The sequence below is a fragment of the Amphibalanus amphitrite genome, unplaced genomic scaffold (genome assembly GCF_019059575.1).
Source record: "Amphibalanus amphitrite isolate SeventyFive unplaced genomic scaffold, NRLGWU_Aamphi_draft 001288F_arrow, whole genome shotgun sequence".
Taxonomy (NCBI): Eukaryota; Metazoa; Arthropoda; class Thecostraca; order Balanomorpha; family Balanidae; genus Amphibalanus; species Amphibalanus amphitrite.
This window is the reverse complement of record NW_024882781.1, coordinates 44,768-65,431: the sequence shown is the minus strand read 5'-3', so window position 1 is coordinate 65,431 and position 20,664 is coordinate 44,768. Positions and strand designations below refer to the sequence as shown.

The window sequence follows — 20,664 nt, the reverse complement described above, 5'->3', positions numbered from 1 at the left end:
GTTCAGGCAGATCGGTATACAGTATACCTATCCACTTTTGGAAATTTGGTCCAAACCCGTTCTTTCGAACTACCTCTTTGAGATAAGACCAGCTCACGCTATCGTAAGCTTTTTGCATATCACATGCCAAGAGTAAAGCAGAAATCTTATTCTCTTTACACTGTTGTATAGTATCCAGAATTAATCTGACATTTTCACCAATGTATCTTCCTTGTATAAACCCAGTTTGGTCTTCATGAATCAAGTCCTTAATCACATTCCTCACCCTTAAAGCAATCGCTTTCGTTATTAATTTGTAAAGAACATTTAATAGACTGATCGGTCTTAGATTTTCAACGTGCCTCCTATCTTTACCTCTCTTCGGGATCAGTATAGTTATACTTTTTTCATCTCTCCGGGCATTTTACCTGTATCTAAGATCTCGTTTACGGCTTGTGTAATCAAAACCCTGAATTCTGACCAGAACGTTTTAAAAAATTCAGCAGTATACCCGCATGGTCCCGGAGAGCTACCATTCTTCATTGAAAACAGTGCTTGCTCTAATTCACTCGAATCAAAACGACTTTCACACCCGTCCCGTTGTCTCTCTGACAGTGAGGCAGTGTCGTTCAAAAAATTGGTGTAACACTGCCCAACGTGCTCCGAATCATAAAGCCTTGCAAAAAATGTCCGGCATTCCTGCAATATTTCATCCCGGTCTACGGTGACTTCTCCTCTCTTTGTGCCATAATTTGACATGACCATAGCTTTACAAACGTTATGTGCAGCACTTCTCACAGGCAAACCATGAAAGTATTTCGTACCTCGCTCTGCGTGCATACGCCACCGAATTTTCGCGTTCCACATGTTTTTATCAGTCATTTTACTTATCAGACTTTCCAGCTGAGCTCTTTTCAGTTCTAACCTATCCTTACCATCCTCATCTAAAGTATCTAAATTGCTCATGTAGTTTATCTCTTCATCGAGCTGCTTAAACTCTTGCTCTCTCTGCTTTTTTTGGGTGGCTGCATACTTAAAGGGACTATCCCACCTTCTAAAATGTTGTTAAAACCAGTTGAATTGTGCCGGACTTTATAGATTGGATGACCAGGAACACGGTTCTGGCATTTATTTTTCATTAAACATCTTAGGCTTCCCATATTTCAAACACAAACTTTCAAATATGTGACGTCACAGCCCAAAATTACCTCCTTCCCCAGGCCACATTACTGTCATCAAGCTGATTCTTTTTACTCTGTAGGCACCACAACAAAGTTCAGACCAAGTTTTAAGCGATTTTTCAACGAACAAACCCATTTAAATCAGAATGACTAAACGAGGTGACGTCACACTAACGGTCGCTCCATGTTGAAGATAGGGCCTTGTACAAGGCCCATTTTCAAATGAAGGGAACGAATTTCTTCAACACCAAGAGGCCGCGGGGGTTGCAACCTAGATAGATAGTGGTTTCTGAACCTCGCCGCAAACTTGGCTATCTCAACTCAAACCCCATGTTAAAGGTGGGATAGTCCCTTTAATAATATCACCTCGTAAAACGCATAAAGTTGTTTCCAGTAACAAAGTTCTGGGTGTGCCTATCGTGTCATTGTCTGCAATTATCATCGGTACTCGTGCTTTAACCATATCTTGAAATTGTCTGTCTTTAATGAGGTCTCTTTTACACTTCCAGTAAGATTTTCCTATCTCGCTTCCCGTAACCTGCAACTCCAACACTACCATTCTATGATCTGCCAAAAAGCCGTCAACTATTCTCGCTTCCGTTTTACCATCCCCATACAACACAGATTCACTCACAAGGAAAAAATCTATTCGAGACCTGCTTCTACCATTTTGACGAATGTATGTGTAATCACGTTTACATGGATTTTGCTCCCTCCATATGTCTATAACATTATATTCATTCATAATTTGCTCGACAGCTCTTTTGCAACGATCATTATTAGAAACATCCCTACCGGAGGTTTTTCTATCTAAGTTCCTGTCAAATCCAAAATTAAAGTCACCCCCTAATACTAATTCATCGATTTGATGTTCGTTCAGTTTTGCGTGCAAATTCTCATAAAACTTCGGATCATCGATGTTTGGTCCATATAAGGTCACTAAAGTCATAGATACACCTTGAGTCTCTATGTCTACTATGAGATACCTTCCGTTGGGATCTGCTTCTACAAGTTTCATCTGTATGGCTGCCAACGGTCTCAGTAAAATGCACACACCTCTGCTCCTTATGTCGCCGTGTGCAAAATATCCATCTCCCCCCCATTCGTTTAACCACCTTGCAGAATCTCTCTCCTCTGAATGAGTTTCTTGTAGCATGTATATGTCTGCATTTTTCTTTTTGAGCCAGGTAAACATCTTTCGCCTTTTTGGTCCTCTTTCATGTGTCCTCAATCCATTCACATTTAACGATACTACTTTAAGCATTTTGAGTTTAATTTATTTTTCCCTTAACCTTCCAGACCTCCTACCGCCGCCCGTAAATTGTCGTATTATCATCTCGATGCCCTCCGAAGTCAGGCAAGGGCAATGATATAGCGCTATACCACCGTCGTTGCCGGCCTGAGAGCAATTCGTCAAACAAAAAGTCTCCCTGGTACTACGCGCACGTTGTGCCGTTATATCCGTAGGCCTTATGCGTGACACATGATCCGTTTGAAATAACACAAAACAAAAATGCAAACACTTTCACTAACCGCAGAAAAATTCCCGACATCTCGAGACCGTGCCCGTGGGCCGGTTAACCGAAAGGCCCAAACATCTTGTACCAGAACCCCCAATGTAGAAACACAAGGCGCGAGCTAACAGTGTAAGAAATCTCGTCGTAATCCACACCATCCTTATGTTTAACCACCTCAAATATTACAAATCTTTTCAATATACCCAGTACCCTCAAAATCCCACCTCAAGGCTGGAGTACCCAGCTTCCATTCACTCAGTCCGCCACAGTTCTGCCCGAGGTCGTCCCACCCGGCCGGCCCGGGGCAGCGGCATCCGTCTCGCCCGACGCACTAGCCGGCCGATCTGCGCCGCCGCCCCGAGGAGCGGCCCCCGTCGAAGTCGATCCACCAGCGCCGGCCAGGTCCGCCCGAGCCGCCACCCGCGCGGCCGCATCCACGCCGCCCCACTCGGGCGCCGATGCACTGCCACCTGTCTTACTTTTCCCCGCCGGTGGGCGCTCCCCTGCGGTCGGGTTACACGAGGTTGAGGTGTCATTGTCGGCACCCGGCCCAGCAGAGTCGATCGCCTCAGCTGGAGATCCATTAGGGGTCGAGTCTTCAGAGATGACGTCATCAGCCTGCCTCCCGGACCCGCCGTCAACCCCACAGTCTCCTCCCGAGTCAGCAGCAGCTGTACCGCCACCGAGCGAGATGACGTCATCGGTCCGTGGCGATCCGAGGGGCCCGGACAACCAAGCTGTCAGCCCGACACCAGACGACCCCGCCCGGGGCTCCACAGGTCGGACATGGCCATGGGGCGCGCCACCAGCCGCCGGCAGGGGCGAGTCCAGCACCTCGGCGTCCGGCGGCACTGGCCGGCGCTGCTCCCACTCTGCCCCCGCCGGTCGCGCCTGGCCCGCCCGAGGAGTCTGTCCCGGCGGCCTCTCTTGTCCGCTGCTCCCCACCTCTGTCCGCCGGCCGTCCCGGGCGCGCCCCTGGCCCCGCCCCTGCGTGCCCGCAGCAGGATCGCCGGACTGCGCGGCCCGAACGAGGTCCGCCACCGCCTCCAATGATGAAGCCCTGCGTGGAAAATCCTGGAACGACAGCTTGTAAAATACTTTTCCGCCCTGAGTGTGAACGGAAAATATCTTGCCGTCCCTCCTAGCTCGCAGGAGGGCTTGGAATATCTCCTGGCGCCTTTCGGTCAGCGATTCTTGCACATATAAATCCTTTCCCCTCAGCCTGCTTTTGAGTTTCCACACCTGTTCCTTGTCGGATCCTGGCCCTGTGCGGTTAAATTTCACAACAATTTTACCGCTTTGAATCCGATGGGCACGATTGATTTGTTCGTCATTTAAACGGTACCCCATATGATGCTCCAGGAGCTTACGCACAATCAGAGTACAATTTTCGTCCGACCGGCTTTTGGGGATAGCTTTCCCACTGAAAACAAGCAGGTCTAGCCTAGAGTTCTGTTCTGCGTTATCGCAGCGGTCCTCTAGACGCCTCAGGTGCTCAGAAATTGACTCCAGCCCCGCAACCGCTCTCCTGGCCTCAAACTCTGCTGCGCCGGCCTTGGCGCTTGCTGCTGCTACCGATTCCAATGCGAACTCTACGGCATGCTCAACAGCAGCGAGTCTTGCTTCTGACCATCCTTTAAATTCTTCCCTCAAGCTACTCAGCTCTGATTTAATATAATCTTTCAGGCCACCGATTTCTTCACTAAGCCCACTCACCTGCTTATCGGCTGGGCTTCCTGGACTCGACATCTTCTTTCGCTTTGTCATCCTGACACCAAAATCAGCTTGTCCACCAACAACGCCAAACTGATCAGTGCTCACACTCGCCTTTTCATCACAGATGGCCCCGGTCACCGGCCACACGAGCCTCCCCTCAGCCACGCATTCCTCCCCTCGCGCCGGCTGCGGGTCAAGGTCGACCGCTCGGGACGGCGGTCAGCGCCCAACTGGCTATATTGTGTGATGGTTGGTACGGAGTTACCTATGTGCTGTTATGTGCTGTGGCTTGATGCGGGTGTGGCGCCGGCGCTCAGCTATGTGCTGTGATGTGCCGTGGTTTGGTACGGGGTGTGGCGCACCACGCCGTTGTCTGGCCCGGGGCGGGACCCGACACCCCCCCAGTCCCGCACAGTGACCCTGTGACGTGCCCCGTCCGACACACCGCGCCCGGTCAGCCGTGTCCCCGGCCCACGAACCGGGAACGTGTGGGGGCCTCTGCCGGGGCCGATAAATGTGAGAATAGTTAGCTCGATTGGCAGCCAGCTTCAGCACGCAGACGGCTTCAACACTCCGAGTGCGAGAGAGGTGTTATCGAAACCGGCCTTCTATAAAGGAGAGGTGAAGTCCCGACCACAAACCGGTACTGACGTCAGATGTTTAGACTCAGTTTCTATTGTATCTCTAAATAAGACTGTGGAGTCATACCCACAAATACTCTCCACACAGACGATATAAGAAAGACAAGCATCAATCCGCGACAGGTAACAGCCGGCCCTCCTGATGACTTTCCAATTCACAATACTCACTCCATGTTCATTGATGACGTTATTTCATAGAAACCCCGAAAATCTGTGGCTCTATTAGACAACACATAATGGACCTACTGAAGCAATATTAACTCTTATGGTCATAACATTAGCTAGCCATATTATGACATTTCCTGAAATGCAGACGGCTCACTCGGGCAGCGCTGCCACAAACGAGTTACTTCACTCAGGCCGACAGTGATACCCGGCGCAGCGATTATCCAGTCATCAGCGCGACAGGGAACGTCCATCACATCTGTCATGTCGGGGCACGTCACTTGCAAGATCCAGCTCACCCAACTGGGCATTCAAACCCACGCGATCGCGCATAGCTCCACCGGCAGTCAGACCCGCGCCCATCCAAGGCGGTTTTCAACAAGTCGGCCGATTGGTCGATCGGTCAATCTATTCCGACCATCGACCGGTAGCGACCTTTGCGTGCTATTTGTTTTAATAGCCTCTCCAGTGCGCGGCCGCACAGACCTCAGGGACACAACCTTGACTGTTTACACGTGGCAGCATGCTCTGAGTATCCGTGGCCGTGGGTCATCCGCCGTCCAATTCAGGTCGAATGACATCGAAAGGGCAAACACCACGTATGGCGTCAAAGTCTAGGGCAACGTTGAAGCATGTCTCGGGAATTAAATATTTCTTGATTCTCTCTGGCATGTTGTCGTGCGAGGAATACTTAACACTGAGTTTCCAGCCTGCAATGACCCAGTCCAGGATTGTCAACACCGCCCCGTTTTTCTTCCATGAATAAGTGAAGCGGCGACTTTCGCCCGGCGCCGTCCAGCGCCGTTTTTCATCTGCACCCTGTGAGCGGCGTGCCTGCACAGCGCGGATCGATCGCCGCTGTTCGCCGCGACTGCCGCGTGTTGTGCCCGTCTCCTGGCGACGCGGCCGTGCCCGTACGAGTGGAGCACAGCCGTTCCCGCTGAGCGGACCTGCTACCGCCCGGTGGACCGGTCGGTCGGGCGGGGCACGGCCCATCCGGGGCAGGAGAACGCCCATCGCTGGCGGCATGGAGTTGCATTGACACCTCCCGCAAACACCAGACCAGCAACTGCCACCACTAACGGTAGCTCATCAGACTGCTATGATGTTACGCAGCTGCATCCAGTCCCATGGAGAGCCGGCGTGTGAGCTGGTGGGCGCGGTCAAACCCGTTCGAGTTCATATCGATCACGCTGTCTGTATCGCTGGTTGGCCCGCGCTCCGAGGGGTTCGCTCCAGCGGAGTCACAAACGCGTTCGGATGGGTTCCTTCGAACGGGGTCCCGGCCCACGCTGGCAGGGGTTCGTTCGAGAAGTTCCCCGACCCACACTGAGGCACCGAACCTGACTGCGCCCACAAACTGCGTCTTGAGTCGACCACCCCAGGAGTCACCGACCCTGAGTCTGAGTCACCGGTGACTCAGACTCGAGGCCACGACAGACCGGTGGTGTTTTCCATAATACGGCGACCCTGAATCGCTCCGATCGATAGGCTAACGTCGGACCACTCTGTTTTCGTACTTAAGTAGGCAGGTTTCCAGCCGACCAGCACGGCTACTGTCAATGGTTACAGACGGTTACAATCGCTGCATTCCAGCGTGTCATGGTCTGACCTGACGTTCGTATCGCCTACTACAGATCCATATAACTTCCACTGAGGACAGTAGCTGTACCGTCACAGCGGACCTTCACGCCAGCGCGGTCAGCGACCTCCCGGTCCGCCCCGGGGCGTGGCCTCCCGCCCCAGCCCCGGACAGTAGGGAGGGAGTGGAGCCCTGTCCAGCCACACTTACCCGACTCAGTTTCGACGGAATCACACTCTGCGGCTCGGACGGCGCCAGGTTCGGGTTCAAGTTGAATATCAACTCGATCTCGATCTGAAACACACACACCGGTCAGAGTCAAGGTCATGGTCAGGGCCAGACTACTGAGTCAGAGGTGCGTGTTATGTAAACACAGAGCCCAAGGTCACACCGAACCGGAATTTCCGCGGAGCGGAGAGGAGGCGACCCGCGGGGGCGTTTAAATGGCGGGGGACACGACAGCAACTGGTTCGAAGGTGGCGATAACCGAAATGAGACGCATCTGGAAAACAGCTGGCAACAATACACGGTACCAACTGAAGAGAAAAAAAAAACATGTAGCTATTACTACAGCAAGCCGGGTTACCGCACAGTATGATACAAACCCAAATGCCAGTCAACGGAACGGACACACACCAGCTGGCCACTCTGGCCGCCGGTTAATTACGCTCCACATCTGCTCTGGCTGTTTCACTCCCCTCCCCCTCCCGCTACTGGTCCAGCTGGTGAGTGTGATACCCCCCCCCCCCCCTCGACTGGGACTCCACCATCAGTCTGCCATCGATTACACGGGCGGGCCGCGGCAGAGTGGAGATGGGCGGACAGGCCGGCGTCCAGCCCAAAACCTGAACGGCGAATCACCCTATACCCTATATCCTACGCTGGGCCACGTATTACCAGGTGACCTACTGAGTACTGACATTACTTGGAATTTGTTTGAGAAAAATGATACTGATGTTGACCAATGTGAATTACACCAAACAGCTGATGGATTGTAGGTCATGAATGTATCACCGCAGCAAAACTTAACCAATTGCCTTTCAATTCAAGCCACGGTGCGAGCTTGGCCCCAGGAGACCGAGACTGGGGGCATGTTTCGATGCTCCCGCCGGGGACGGAGGTATGTATGGCATGGTATTGTGTGTCGGAGCGGCTGGGGTAGAGCAAGGAGAGGTAGAGTGAGGGGGCAGCTGGGGGCGGCGCACACTCACCTCCTTTCCCTTAGTCTCTCCCCGCTCAAACCACTCGACGGTGACCGTCTTGGCGTCATTGTTGACCCCCGATATGACTGCCGAGTGAATCCGACCTGCCAACAGGGGTCACACACGTCACCGACACGCCGCACGGGGGAGACCTCACCTCACACACATTGGGTCAAGCCCTAGGGGGGCTTCTTCCAGATAAAACATCCGTTGAAGGGCACGCTATTCTAGAAAGTTACCAAAGCGAAATGGCGACGGTGTCCTTCAGAAGGTAACGCTTTCCATTTAAACACGTTGTAATCGATGATAGAGCACCACAAATACACTCATTGAATACCAAAACAGGCCCTTAACATTCACCCAGCAAGGTCGTAAATATTGCAGCCAATTAGCGGGTGCTAATGCATCTTGGCAATAGCTCGATGCAGCCTGCAAAACAGCGGTAAACATGCTCAGATGGCGAGGTCACGGCGTGACCCTGTCCGATTTTCGCGGCTTCCATTTTAGCAGTGACCAGGATGGCCGCTTGATACATTTTATCGGGTACTCGCATATCGGGATAAATCTATGTAAATAAAAACATCACCACAATCACACAATGCAACTTATCTTATCACAATCTTATCACACAAGATATCAGACACGTCGGCCAGCCCAGTTCATGAACGGCACCGTGGTGTTAACAGACCTGTCGGAAAGTCAGACAGTCGGAGACACTGCCGTGTTTAACGTAACAAGGTCATCCTCGCCCCCTCGCTATGGCGACGTCTTCAGTCTAATGGAGCCATCCTATGAATACAGATGGGACGTTACCGATCGGCGCGTCGCGATGATGTGCTAGGTCGATTCCGCGGGTGGGTCGAGCCTCGAGGGCGGCGCCCGAGGACCTACCCAATAACTATCCCCCTACACACACTAATCCGTCCCCGATCCATCCCACACCCGCCCACACTAACCGGACGAACCACAACACAGCCGTCTGGACACGGTCCCACTTTGATATCTTGTCAAAAATCCCCCCATCTTCCCCATCCCAGCTACGGCCCAGTCCCGACGTCTGACCAGCCAGAAACACCCGGCACCGGCCCGGCCTGTTCCAGTGTTCCAGCCGCTGCGCCGGCCGCGGCACCCCCCCCCCCCGAGCGTCTCCGCGCAGTCAAGGTCGTCACGCCGGGACGATCCGTGACCCACCTGGCTCAATAACTCCCCTTATCGGGCGCTCTGCCGCCTCTACTGCCCGGTCCGGTCAGCCAGACATGACCCCAGAGGTCTGATCTGAACCGAAAGAAAAGTCCTAGAGCGATCACAAGTTACAACTCGCTCTGCGAAATATTACCGTTTCGGGTGCACGGGCTGAGCTCCCAGCTGGCCACGTGACCTGGGTGCAGCGCAGCAGCTGGCCGCTGGTCCGGTTCACGTGACCGGGTGGAGATCGAGCACTCAGGTAGCCCGTGAATAATACGGGCTGTGACAAGAACGAGCCGCCCGGAGCCCGCGGTCATCTCGGCTCGTCCCCTGCATAATCAGCAATCTGTAACTCGGCTGACACGTCCCACACCGGGACCAAGGCCGCCCCAGCCGTCGGACGGTACGGCAGACGCCTGTCCTCAGCATAGCGCCGCGAGGACAGAGGAGGACAGTGGGCGGCCCTTCTAATTTACTGAGAGAGAGAGAGAGAGAGAGAGAGAGAGAGAGAGAGAGGGGGGGGGGGCAAATTTCGAGCCGACGAACCCGGAGCCTAGGGTATGTATACCTATTCAGGTCCGGTAGAGCTGTCAGCGAGGATAGGGGAAGAAAACTCTGGGACAATCGGCCTGCAAACACTGAGGTGATCCGAAGCATCCATGACTCCATGAGTGAATACAGCTGAGCTAACGACATTTCAAAATGGTTCCATGGGCCCGTCTGCACTTGTCGCGATGTTATCCCTTTCTGACACAAGCACAAAGCAGCTCCAGTCTGGACATGGGGTGGCGGTGGATCTGTGCCGGCAGCTGGCGGCGTGCTGGGACCTGCAGCCGTCCCACGGCACGCGGCGATACCCAGCTGTACCCACCCACAGTGCCGCGACACGGCACGCGGCGATACCCATCCACAGTGCCGCGTCACGGCGCGCGGCGCGTCAGCCGTGCGCAGAGCAGCTCTCAGCTGACAGCCGGCCCGCCGCGCCGGAGACCCAGTGTGGGACACCGAACGGTATACCGACACGGGCAGGCGTGAGACGGCCGCCGGACTGGGGTGCAACGAACAGCCGCCTGTCGTGTCTAATTCACCATCAATCCAAGCAACCATTTTGTATGAAGATGCCGAAATGTATCGTTCCGTAAAGCTAAAAACATTGCAATTCCGTGAATATCGCGCTCCATACCGGCGCCTCCCTGCATCACTAAACAATGTCCACTATTTCAGCAGCCCCACGTCATGCACAAACAATCCATCCTCTCCCATCCCCCTCCCCAACGCCTAACGCTCCCGTCACGGCCACGGGCAGCCGCACCACATGACACCGGAGCGGCGCCGGCGCTCTCTGTGATCAGCCGGCGCGGCGCCCGGGGCGGTGTAACGGACCCGGACGGCTCCGCGCGCACCGGCCACGGCCCGCGCAGAGGTGATTGCCGGAAACGGCTGCACTCACACGCTCCGTCACGCCGTGGCGCTGTGACAGCATGGGATAAGACGCAACGGGAAGAGAAACGTTAGTGTGCAAAGACGGGTTGCAGCCAGAAGGAACCACATACAAGTTAATAATGAATCATTGGCGAATACGCGGACAAGTTTCCGCTGTCCACTGTCTAGTCATCTACAAAATGACTACAATATCTGATGTTCCGAAAGGTCAAGATCGACACTAAGCCACGAAATCACTTCACAATGATTGCCCGTTTCGTCTGGGTAACAGGGGCGGTGCGAAGACGCCCTCCCACGCCCTCGGTCTCGTCCCGGAAGCTCACAGCAGATGAAGGTCGGTGCCGCGCGGTGTGAGAACACGCCCAGCTCGAGGCCGGGAGACCCCGGGGCCGATCGCAGAGCGACCGGGGCGGCGCCGGCCGACCCCAGAGGTCCAGTTAGAGGATCAGGGCCGACACAGTCGCGCCCCGTCACTTGTGTGAGCTCACAGCCACACCGTCCGGGTCCCAGCCAGGCGCAGAGAGCTCCGTCCAAGTCCAGACTGGGTGTTTGGAGCGCAGCCAAAGCCCAGGCGAAGTGTAAAGAGCTTGATCAAAGCCGGATCGGGAGCTGAGAACCTCCCTAAAGCCACGGACGCCATGTCATGCTCGGTACCTTGCAATTCCGTACCGCACCCGTCCTAATCCCAATGTCTGGGGGGTTCGCCCCAGCTGCGTCCCAGGTCCGTGGCTGCGAGCTTCGTCCCAGCGTGGTGTCAATGCACTCCGGCCGCCGCCAGGATCCAGCCCTGTACCGGAGACTCGGTTACAATCCCTGACCTCGGTCGCTGTCGTGGAGCTCCACACTCCCGGTTCATAGCCCGGTTTCAGTGAGCTCCGCCCGTGGCCCGTCCCAGCCCGATAGTTTGGAGCTCCGCCCGCCGCCGCGCGGCTCGGCGGACGAGGTCGCCGCCATATGCGGCGCCGCCGAGCAGCCCACGCAGACCCGGCACCTTCCGCCCCAGACAGACGCGGCCGATCGGAGTGCGGCAGACAGACACCCGGCGCCATGGTGAAGGGAACGCCCTCACCGTCGCCGATATTTAGAGCGAATCGTTCAAAATAGAACGACAATGGTTCACATAATTGCAACAAAAGAGAACTTATGGACACCGGTGGTGTCATCTTAGTGTAGTTAAAGTTTGTATGATTTCATGGCGTATGCTCCTTAGACAAAGTCCTTCAGGACTTAACTATGAACAGCAAGTAAAAAAAGCAAATAGAGCTTATTGTACAGTTCAGCAATTGTTGGCTTCCAAAATCTGAACAACTGTCTCCAATGCTTTACATAACCACTTATAAACGGCACTCGTGGATGGAATGTAATAACAGACGACATCTGATCTACTCGCGGTCCCGGGAATCAGTCGAGCCGGGCACGCGATACTCCCCCCCCCCCCTACCTGCATTGTGGCCCTGAGAGGGAGAAGCTGAGGGGAGGGAGGGGAGGGTTGCACGCGAGACCAGGGCCCTGTTTCAGCGGTGATAGCAGCACGCTGCTATCACACGTGTCAAATTGGGTTTCCATGGAAACATCTACAAACCATGGCGTCGTCAAACTGTGTGATGTCATCAAATATTGCTGCTAACATCTTCACGGCCGTGCGAATGTATCAAACGCATTCAACGAGACAGCAACTCTGTTCCAAACATAGCTATGAAAAAGCTCACGGATTACACGAAACGTCATAAGTGTGAGGTCATCACATTACGTCAGCTCGCGCAATTTGATAGTAGCGTGCTGCTATCACCGGTGAAACAGGGCCCAGAGCACCGCAACAGCCGAGCGAGATACAAATGAACAGACAGACCCATTCAGTCAGGATAGACGAAACGGCGGGAATGATCGCTATCTGCCAGTCATAAGAAGCGCGGCACCGACACAACTTTGGTCGGAAATTGTGGTAGAGGTCTGCAAACCTATGTTGAAAAAAGTTTCCATCCTTCAATCTACCGCATTCCTCAGCACTCAAAATGATCTATTTGCTATGAATGAAATAGGTACAAGACCAGTACTTACCATCACTTCTTTGAATGTCCACATTGACACCCAGCTTCAAAAGTCCAAAAACTTCATCCATGATTTAGCAAATTGATGTAGAAGCAGCCTGAGGAAAAAGAAACAATTTATTGGAATAAAAGATATCATTACTCAAACAAGTCACTCATGAAAGAGGACTTTCTTATTAGATGCTACTTGCTTTAAAGGGACCCTCCCACCTTCAAATAAGTTGATAAATTGGCATAAATGTGGTGTCCCTTGGTTCGGAAAGATCAAAAATGAATACCTACCAAATTTCACCGAAAAATATTCACTGGTTTTCAAGATATTAGGCTTTTACTTTTGTTTACTTTTTGGGATCTCCGCTGTTCCTACACATTGCTCCAACAGACGGTAAATAACTTTTGAAAATACCTATCTCCAATTTTAGTGTTTTCTGAACCAAAATGTTGCGAGGAATCCGATGGTGTGGTCCCTGAAATCTGAAAAAATTTCCATTTTGGAGATAGCACCTATTTTTTGAAAAGTAAATATTCGTCATGCACAAAAGTCAAATAAATTGAAAATATAATGAGTGAATATTTATACTAACACTAGAATGTATCGAACATGAATTAGTGATATATTTTAGCTGAGATGATACTATATCTGTTCATACATGTACATGAATTAGTACATTAACCCTCGTCGGCCGAGAAGGGGTGGGGCGGATGCCGCCTCATAGGGGTTTTTCGCGATAGCTCAAAACACGCTGAGGGAAAACAGAGCTGAAACTTGGCATACCTAATATTTTATTCAAGCTGGATCTTTTGACACCAACTGCGTTTTCAGGTCAGGTCAGGTCACTGACCTATGACGTCATAAATGAACCTCTGCATGGTCCTCAGAAGTTGCAACTTTGCAACGCCCTCAGTGCCAGAGGAACTTTCACAGGAAGATGAAACTTACAGGACGTAGTATCCTTTAGAGGTCTCACAAATTGTATATCTCAGATTTTTCCCAAATGTCACATGAGGTCAGTTCGGTCACGTGACCTCACCATAATAAGTCAATGGAGGGAAATATGAAAACTGTTATTTTGACGCCGGAAATTGTCTAAAAACTGTCCCAAGCACATGAAATCGTGGTTTCATGCACTCTTTGTAAGGTCCGATCATGAAACCACGATTTCATGTGATTGGGATAGTTTTAGATCATTTCCGGCGCCAAAATAACAGTTTCAATATTTCCCCCATTGACTTATAATGGTGAGGTCACGTGACCGACCTGACCTCATGTGACATTTAGGTTAAATCCGAGATAAACAAGTTGTGAGACCTCAGAAGGATACTACGTCCTGTAACTTTCATCTTCCTGTGAAAGTTCCTCTGGCACTGAGGGCGTTGCAAAGTTGCAACATCTGAGGACTTCGCAGAGGTTTATTTATGACGGCATAGGTCAGTGACCTGACCTGACCTGAAAACGCAGTTGAGGTCAAAAGATCCAGTTTGAATAAAAGATTAGGTATACCAAGTTTCAGCTGTCTACCCTAAGCGAGTTTTAAGCTATCGCGAAAAGCCCTATGAGGCGGCACCCGCCCCACCCCTTCTCGGCCGACGAGGGTTAACCCGCGAGTTGCTGGGGGGGGGGGGCGTTAAACGCCCCCACTTTTTTCGCCGGGCCATAGCATAAAAACGGCGCGCCGCAGGCGCGCCAAATTTTGGGTACCTGTAGGGAATTGATCGAAGTTTATTGTGACAAAGTTTCAAAAAAATCGGTCGGAAAATTTTTGAGATATCGAGGTTTTAGTGACGTCATGATTTCTGAGTTTTCGACCAAAAACGGCATATGTTCAAAAAATCATATAAAATCACAGAATAGACATACAGACATGCCGTAAACGCCATTAGACTGCCAATACCATGATCAATCAAATGGCTATCTTCGATTATTGATTATCGCTCTACATTTTCCATAATCTTGAGCTGAATCTTGGCAATTTTTCGTGACTACTTCACGACCATGATACATGCATTTCTTAAATTGAACTTTTTGAGCCAAACACGTACACATATGATAAAATGAATGTCACCATCGTGTTCTACGCCCCAAATTACCTGTAAAACATGTGTCACAGGCTGCGAATATCAGTTTTGATTTTCGGGGATATGTGCCTACCCGGTTGACCTGACCTTGACCCTGACCTATGCTTGACTGACCCCTACATGGAGCTGACACTCTTGTAGGCCTTATATGATGGATTGTGCACCATTTGGACAGAGTTTATGACGAGAGGCGCCCATTGCGAAGTCCTGAAGTGCATGCTACTGAAAGCCCGATTTCAGGTGTTTGACCTGACCTTGACCCGACCTGTGACCTCAAAATTCAACTTTAAAGTACTCATCTGAAGCGTCTCGTCGCGCTCTTTCGTTTGCCGCCTCGTGCGTTTCGCTGCGCCTATTGGTTCTCGAGTTATCGGCTGGGGGCGTTTAACGCCCCCCCCCCCCCCCAGCAAACGGTGGGTGGCGAAATACCCCAGCAACTGCCGGGTTAATGTACTAGTTCATGTACATGTATGCGCAGATATAGTATCATCTCAGCTAAAATATATCTCTAATTCATGTTCGACTCATTCTAGTGTTGTTACAAAAATTAACTCATTATATTTTCAATTTATTTGACTTTTATGCCTGACGAATATTTATTTTTCAAAAAATAGGTGCTATCTCCAAAATGGAAATTTTTCGGATCTCGGGGACCACACCATCGGATTCCTTGCAAAATTTTGTTCCAGAAAACACTAAAATTGGAGATAGGCATTTTCAAAAGTTATTTACCGTCTTTTGGGGCAATGTGCCTAGCGACTTTATTTGAAAGTGCGGCACTTGTTGCGCGCAAAACAGCATACAGGGTGTCCGGAAAGTTCTGGCGCTTTTCAACATTTTCTTAAACAAATGCCATTGGTTCATAGATACTCATCAATGGATCAAAACAATGACCAGGGACACCAAGCGACATGCTTCTGCTACGTGCTCATTCAATGTAACCATCGCCGGCGCCGACGACGGCCTCGACGTAGGGGAGGAAGCGCCTGCGGGTTTTAACTATGCAGGACATTTCCTGTCCTCCCATGCTGTCATGATGCGATTCTTCAGCGACTCCAGGTTGGGGTGATAAATGGCCTAGATCCTGTTCTACAAAACGCTTAGCACGCCTTAGTCGAGCGGGTCAGGTTAGGAGAATAAGGCTGCCTAATCTCATTTCGCCACGGTGATCTGACCCGGCAAGATCCTCTGTCAGTTGAGCTTGAACGGCAGCAGCGTTGTCGGTGGGCGTTCTGTGCTGTTGAAATGCGAAGTGACCCTTAGGGCAAGTCGTCTTGACCCTCGGGTTGATGTGGCTGTCCAGGAACCCCTCGTGGACCAGCCTGTTATTCATTTATTCGACATTGACGAAGATGATGGGACATTTGTGTCCATCAGACCCCCGCACTTTCTTCGATTGCCGCGCTGAAATGCCGCTCCGTTTTCGGCAGTCTTGACATACCGCGGCCGTACCGGCCTGAGGATATCTTCTAAGGAATTTCCGAGTCGAAATAAACCTTTACCAGCTAAACCATTCATCGAAAAACGCCGCATCGCGCTGCAACTCGCGCCTCGTTCAAGTCGCACCCCGCCGCCGCGCGCAGGCATTCAGCGACAAGGCGCATCTTTGCCCATTTACCCATCACTAAACACGATTCCAGGGTCATATATACACGACCCCTAGCTGAGCGGTCAACGAGTGGTCATGTCTGTGGTGATTGGCTGAATGTCCAATAATCACAGCGCGCGTTAGACGGCGTCCAAAAGAAGCGCCAGGACTTTCCGGACACCCTGTATACCGCCGCGTGATACCAAACGTTTTAGTAAAACATTTAAAATCGTTAGATCTCCGCTGACGTCACAAATTCTAAGGGGGCATTCCAATGCATTAGCCCCTTAGAATCCGAAAACTGCAAGTTTGAAATTCCATATCTCCGATTTAAAGCATTTTTCGATGTTGTGAGTGCCTAAACTGGTATTTGCAGGCCATGGCCACCAATTTGGCTATCTCAACTCAAAACTAATGTTAAGGTGGGATGGTCACTTTAAGTATTATGTATGAATGTTAAATAAGTTCAGAACTATAAAAGTAATCTTAACCCTTGCCGGCACAGGCCATTTTGCGTCCTTCGACGGCACAAGGGGGGGGGGGGGGTACGACCCCCCCTCGCGTTTGGCCCCTGATCGAGCTAGAGCTTCGCGGAAAAAAACGAGCGCGTTGCCCGTCACGAGAGGAAGCCGATGATACCCAATTTTAAGGTCCTAGGTCATCGGGTGACCTTCCAGGTCAGGTCAATGACCCGAAAACCGGGAAAATCGGGACCTGTTAGAAAGTCGTAAAGTGTGGCTGCTATGTGGTTTTCCGGGGTGCTGATCACGAATATCGTGTTAGTTTTGATCAGAGATGATGTCTTTAAGCATTTACAGGGTGGGGCAGAAAGATTTACCTCTTGATTTTCTTAAATATTTCGGCCCCAGACAAAGATATCAAATTGATTTCTGGCACACATATCCAGTAACATGTACACACCTCAGCGACGGCATTATGACTCAATATGGTCATCTTTGTCCTTCACCACTGCCTCGAAACGTTCCTCTGCGGAGGGGCACGAGCGCCGCACGGTGTCCCCGCCAAGATTCGACGGTGCCGTCTCGAGGGTCAGCTTCAGGGTGGCGTTCTGCCGTGTGGCGCTGCAGACACCCTCCTCTCCAAGATGGTCCAGATTGCAGAGTCCATCGGGTTCAAGTCTGGACTTGATGATGGCCGAATGTCTTTGTCCCAGAACCCAGGCACGTAGGCCTTCCACCACGGTTGAGCGATGTTGGCCGTTTGAGGCGGCGCACTGTCCTGGACGAAGACGCATCCGTCTCGGAACGACTGAGTGATCCAAGGCAAAACATGTTCCTCCAGCAGATGGACTGAAACCTGTGAATTCCCCTTCACAGCCTCCTTGATGAAGACCAAGGTTCCTTTTGAGCCGTCGTATGCGACGGCAGCCCAAACCATGACACCAGCAGGCTTCCTGCGACGAGAAATGGTGCGAACAGCAGGATCAACGCTGGATGGACCATCTGCCTAAATTCTGACGCTCTGGAAGTGTCTCTGGGGCTGAAGCATGAAAATGTTGTCATTGGACCAGAAGAATGCCTTGTCACCGGCGCTGCTGATCTCCTCCAATGTCTTTTGGGTCCTGTGTAGCCGCTTTTCCCTGGATGCCGCCGAAATTAGGTGCCGACGTTGCATCCTGTATGACATGAAGCCCAAGCCGTCGTTTATGATTCTCCTGGCGGTTCTGGGCGAAACATTGAGGTCCCTTGGCAGTTTGCGCATGCTTCGCCTACGACTTGAAACACCTTCTTGTGGACGATATTAACCAGCTTTTTGAAGCGGATATCCCTTGTTCTGCTTGGCATGGACTTCGTCGACACGAACCCTATCTTTTTAAGTCATTAAAGTACACTGCAAACAGTTTTTACGGCAACACCGAGCTGTTTGGCGACGCTTTGAGAGCTGTGGCCAGCCTACTTCAGCGCCGCAATTTTGGCTCTCTTAGTCATCTTCGCAATAGCTCATCAACAACTAGTACAAAATGTAAAAACGATCTTAATGTTGATACATGAGTCAGTTGGGAAGCTGCATGCAAAATTTTATCAAAATCCGTTCATAACTTTTTGAGTTATGGACTGAAAACAAACAGGTAAATCTTTCTGTCCCACCCTGTAGACCAGGTCGGGTCAGGTCAGGTCAGGTCAACCAGTAGGGGTTGTGACGGGTATTCGTAATACGTGTCAACCACCCCTGACAGCTTCGTAACATGTTACGAAGGCACCAAAACTACTTCGTAAATGTTCAGATGGTTGCTAAATTCGAATTCCGCTCCAAAAACTAGCCTAGAAACATGTAAAACTCGAGAAAGTGAACCGAGGTCACCCGAGGTCACCAAAGGTCAATGACCTGACATGACCTTCAGGTGACCTTGACACCCACCCTAATGTATGGGAGCAACATCAAATCACATGTTTGAACGTTTGAAACCACGAAAAGCTCTCAAACGCGCGGCTAATGCGAGCCGACGCCCGACATAGGTACGCCGAATCGCGATTCCGGCCAGACATGGTCTCGGAAAAGAGGTCACAGGTCAAAGGCCATTTGGGTCAGTGTCATGAAATTTTCAGGGTAGGTGTAAAATTGATCAATGCGAGGGTACTGAAAGTTTCGTCGCGATCAGCCGCTTTTTACGCGAGTTATTCGCGAAAAACCTTAGGGGGGTTGCATCACCCCCCCCCCCCCTGTGCCGGCGAGGGTTAAGACCAAATATAGTAACTGAACGAAGAGGCAATGGTTTATCACCCATATCTGTAATCTAAAGAAACAGGTGTCTAAGGTTTTGCCCTTTGATTCAAGGAACTATATAGCACTTTTGCATGAAAGAACAATGCTCAACAGCAAAAATAAAGCAATTGAAAGGTAAATACAGATTGCACAGACATTTTTGGTTAACTTTATGGACTTAGGCCCAGTCCCTTCATTAGGGTACCTGCATCAATGGGACATCATCAGTGATGAAACCAGATTGCACTAGCAGTCTTAACTTTATATCTATCCCTAAAATACTAGTAGTGTATTAAATCACATTTCAACTCCTTGGTATCCAAACAATGTCTATATGAATACTGTGAGGCTGAATATACTGGGAGTTTTACTGGAAGCATGATGAGAGCTGGTCCCACAGGTCAATTGAGCCCTCCTACAACCAGATCACCACAAGGTAAGATAAGGAAAAATGATGGCAACATTAACCAAACTTGGTGGGGCAAAGAGCAGAAACTACAACAAGAAGGGAACCAGCAACGCCAAGCTTTAAGATTGGTTGGCTGATTGCATGCTGAGCGCAACATGTGGACAGAGAGCTAGTGCAAATTAGAGCTCACACTGACACTGCCGAGTGTTGACTGTTCCAAACAGCCAGGATGAGGAAGGTAAGAAGTGAGGCATTAGTTGAGCAGACGTCACACGAAGGTTTTCCAACCAAGGAGAGACGCTGTAGGTTTGTAGGTTGTAGGGTAGGTTTGTAGGTTTTTAGGTTGTAGGTTTGTAGGTTGTAGGTTGTATGTTAGGTTAGGTTAGGTCAGGTTAGGTTAGGTTTGTTTAGGTTTTGTTAGAAAGAAGTACCTCCAGGCATAGCGCCTCTCCTTGGTTGGAAAACCTTCGTGTGACGACTGACGTTTGCTCTATAATACCGGAAGTGACAGCTATGCACTAGCCAAATGGAAGTGGCAAGCCCCGCTGTATTGACTGTGGGTTTGTAGCATATTAAATGAGTAAATAAATAAACAATGCCAATAGCACACATCTCAAGGCCACAGCCCATCACAGTATACATAGAAGTATAACGCCTGCTTTACAACTCAGTTGGGGAAACTACGAGGAGCCAAACAAAAATTGGATTAGCCAATCAACGGCTGGAGTGGGCGGGGCGATGACCATATATGGTCATAAAATCACACAACTTCATCTTTTCAATGCATCCTAACATTCAAATGAAAAAATAAGGCATAAGAATGTTTTTTAACCACACAAGGCCCACACTCACTCGGTGCACAATTAACTGGCGACTCTAAATCGTAGAGTTACAACACAAGGTCAATCAGTGATTGGCAAATATGGCGGATTGAAACAGACGCGCCAAAAAATGTAAGCAGTACCGTGGTTTAAAAATGTCATTATTTTTATTATTTTGTTTATGGTTTTTCTAATTGTGGTTAAGTTATTATTTTAAAGTAAGATATCTTTGTTAATTGTAATTAAATTAAATCTTTTAACAATTTTCTTTCAAAACACTAATCCATTTATTGAATGGCCAGCTGATTGTGACGCCCAGAACCTACAGAAAAGCTGTTTTCCTATCACCATTTTTGAGTCAATTCGCCGAATTTAATCAAATCACGC

General features: G+C 50.5%; 1 protein-coding gene across 9 annotated transcripts in view; it reads right to left on the bottom strand.

Moving 5' to 3' along the window:
- The window catches only part of LOC122371883 (kinesin-like protein KIF2A), a 43,253-nt gene that overhangs the window by 21,969 nt on the left and 620 nt on the right, over window positions 1–20,664 (bottom strand). For 6 of the 9 annotated variants that reach the window (XM_043348642.1, XM_043348638.1, XM_043348643.1 and 3 more), the window contains exons 2-4: window positions 12,670–12,757; window positions 7,993–8,087; window positions 6,992–7,075 (exon numbers count right to left, since the gene is read on the bottom strand). In XM_043348642.1, the coding sequence (XP_043204577.1) occupies window positions 6,992–7,075; window positions 7,993–8,087; window positions 12,670–12,730 (240 nt within the window). In that variant the 5' untranslated portion in view covers window positions 12,731–12,757. Of the gene's footprint in view, window positions 1–4,393; window positions 4,694–6,991; window positions 7,076–7,992; window positions 8,088–12,669; window positions 12,758–16,830; window positions 16,851–20,664 lie in introns of those variants that run through there. The other 3 variants (XM_043348640.1, XM_043348648.1, XM_043348645.1) reach the window with 3 other exon arrangements.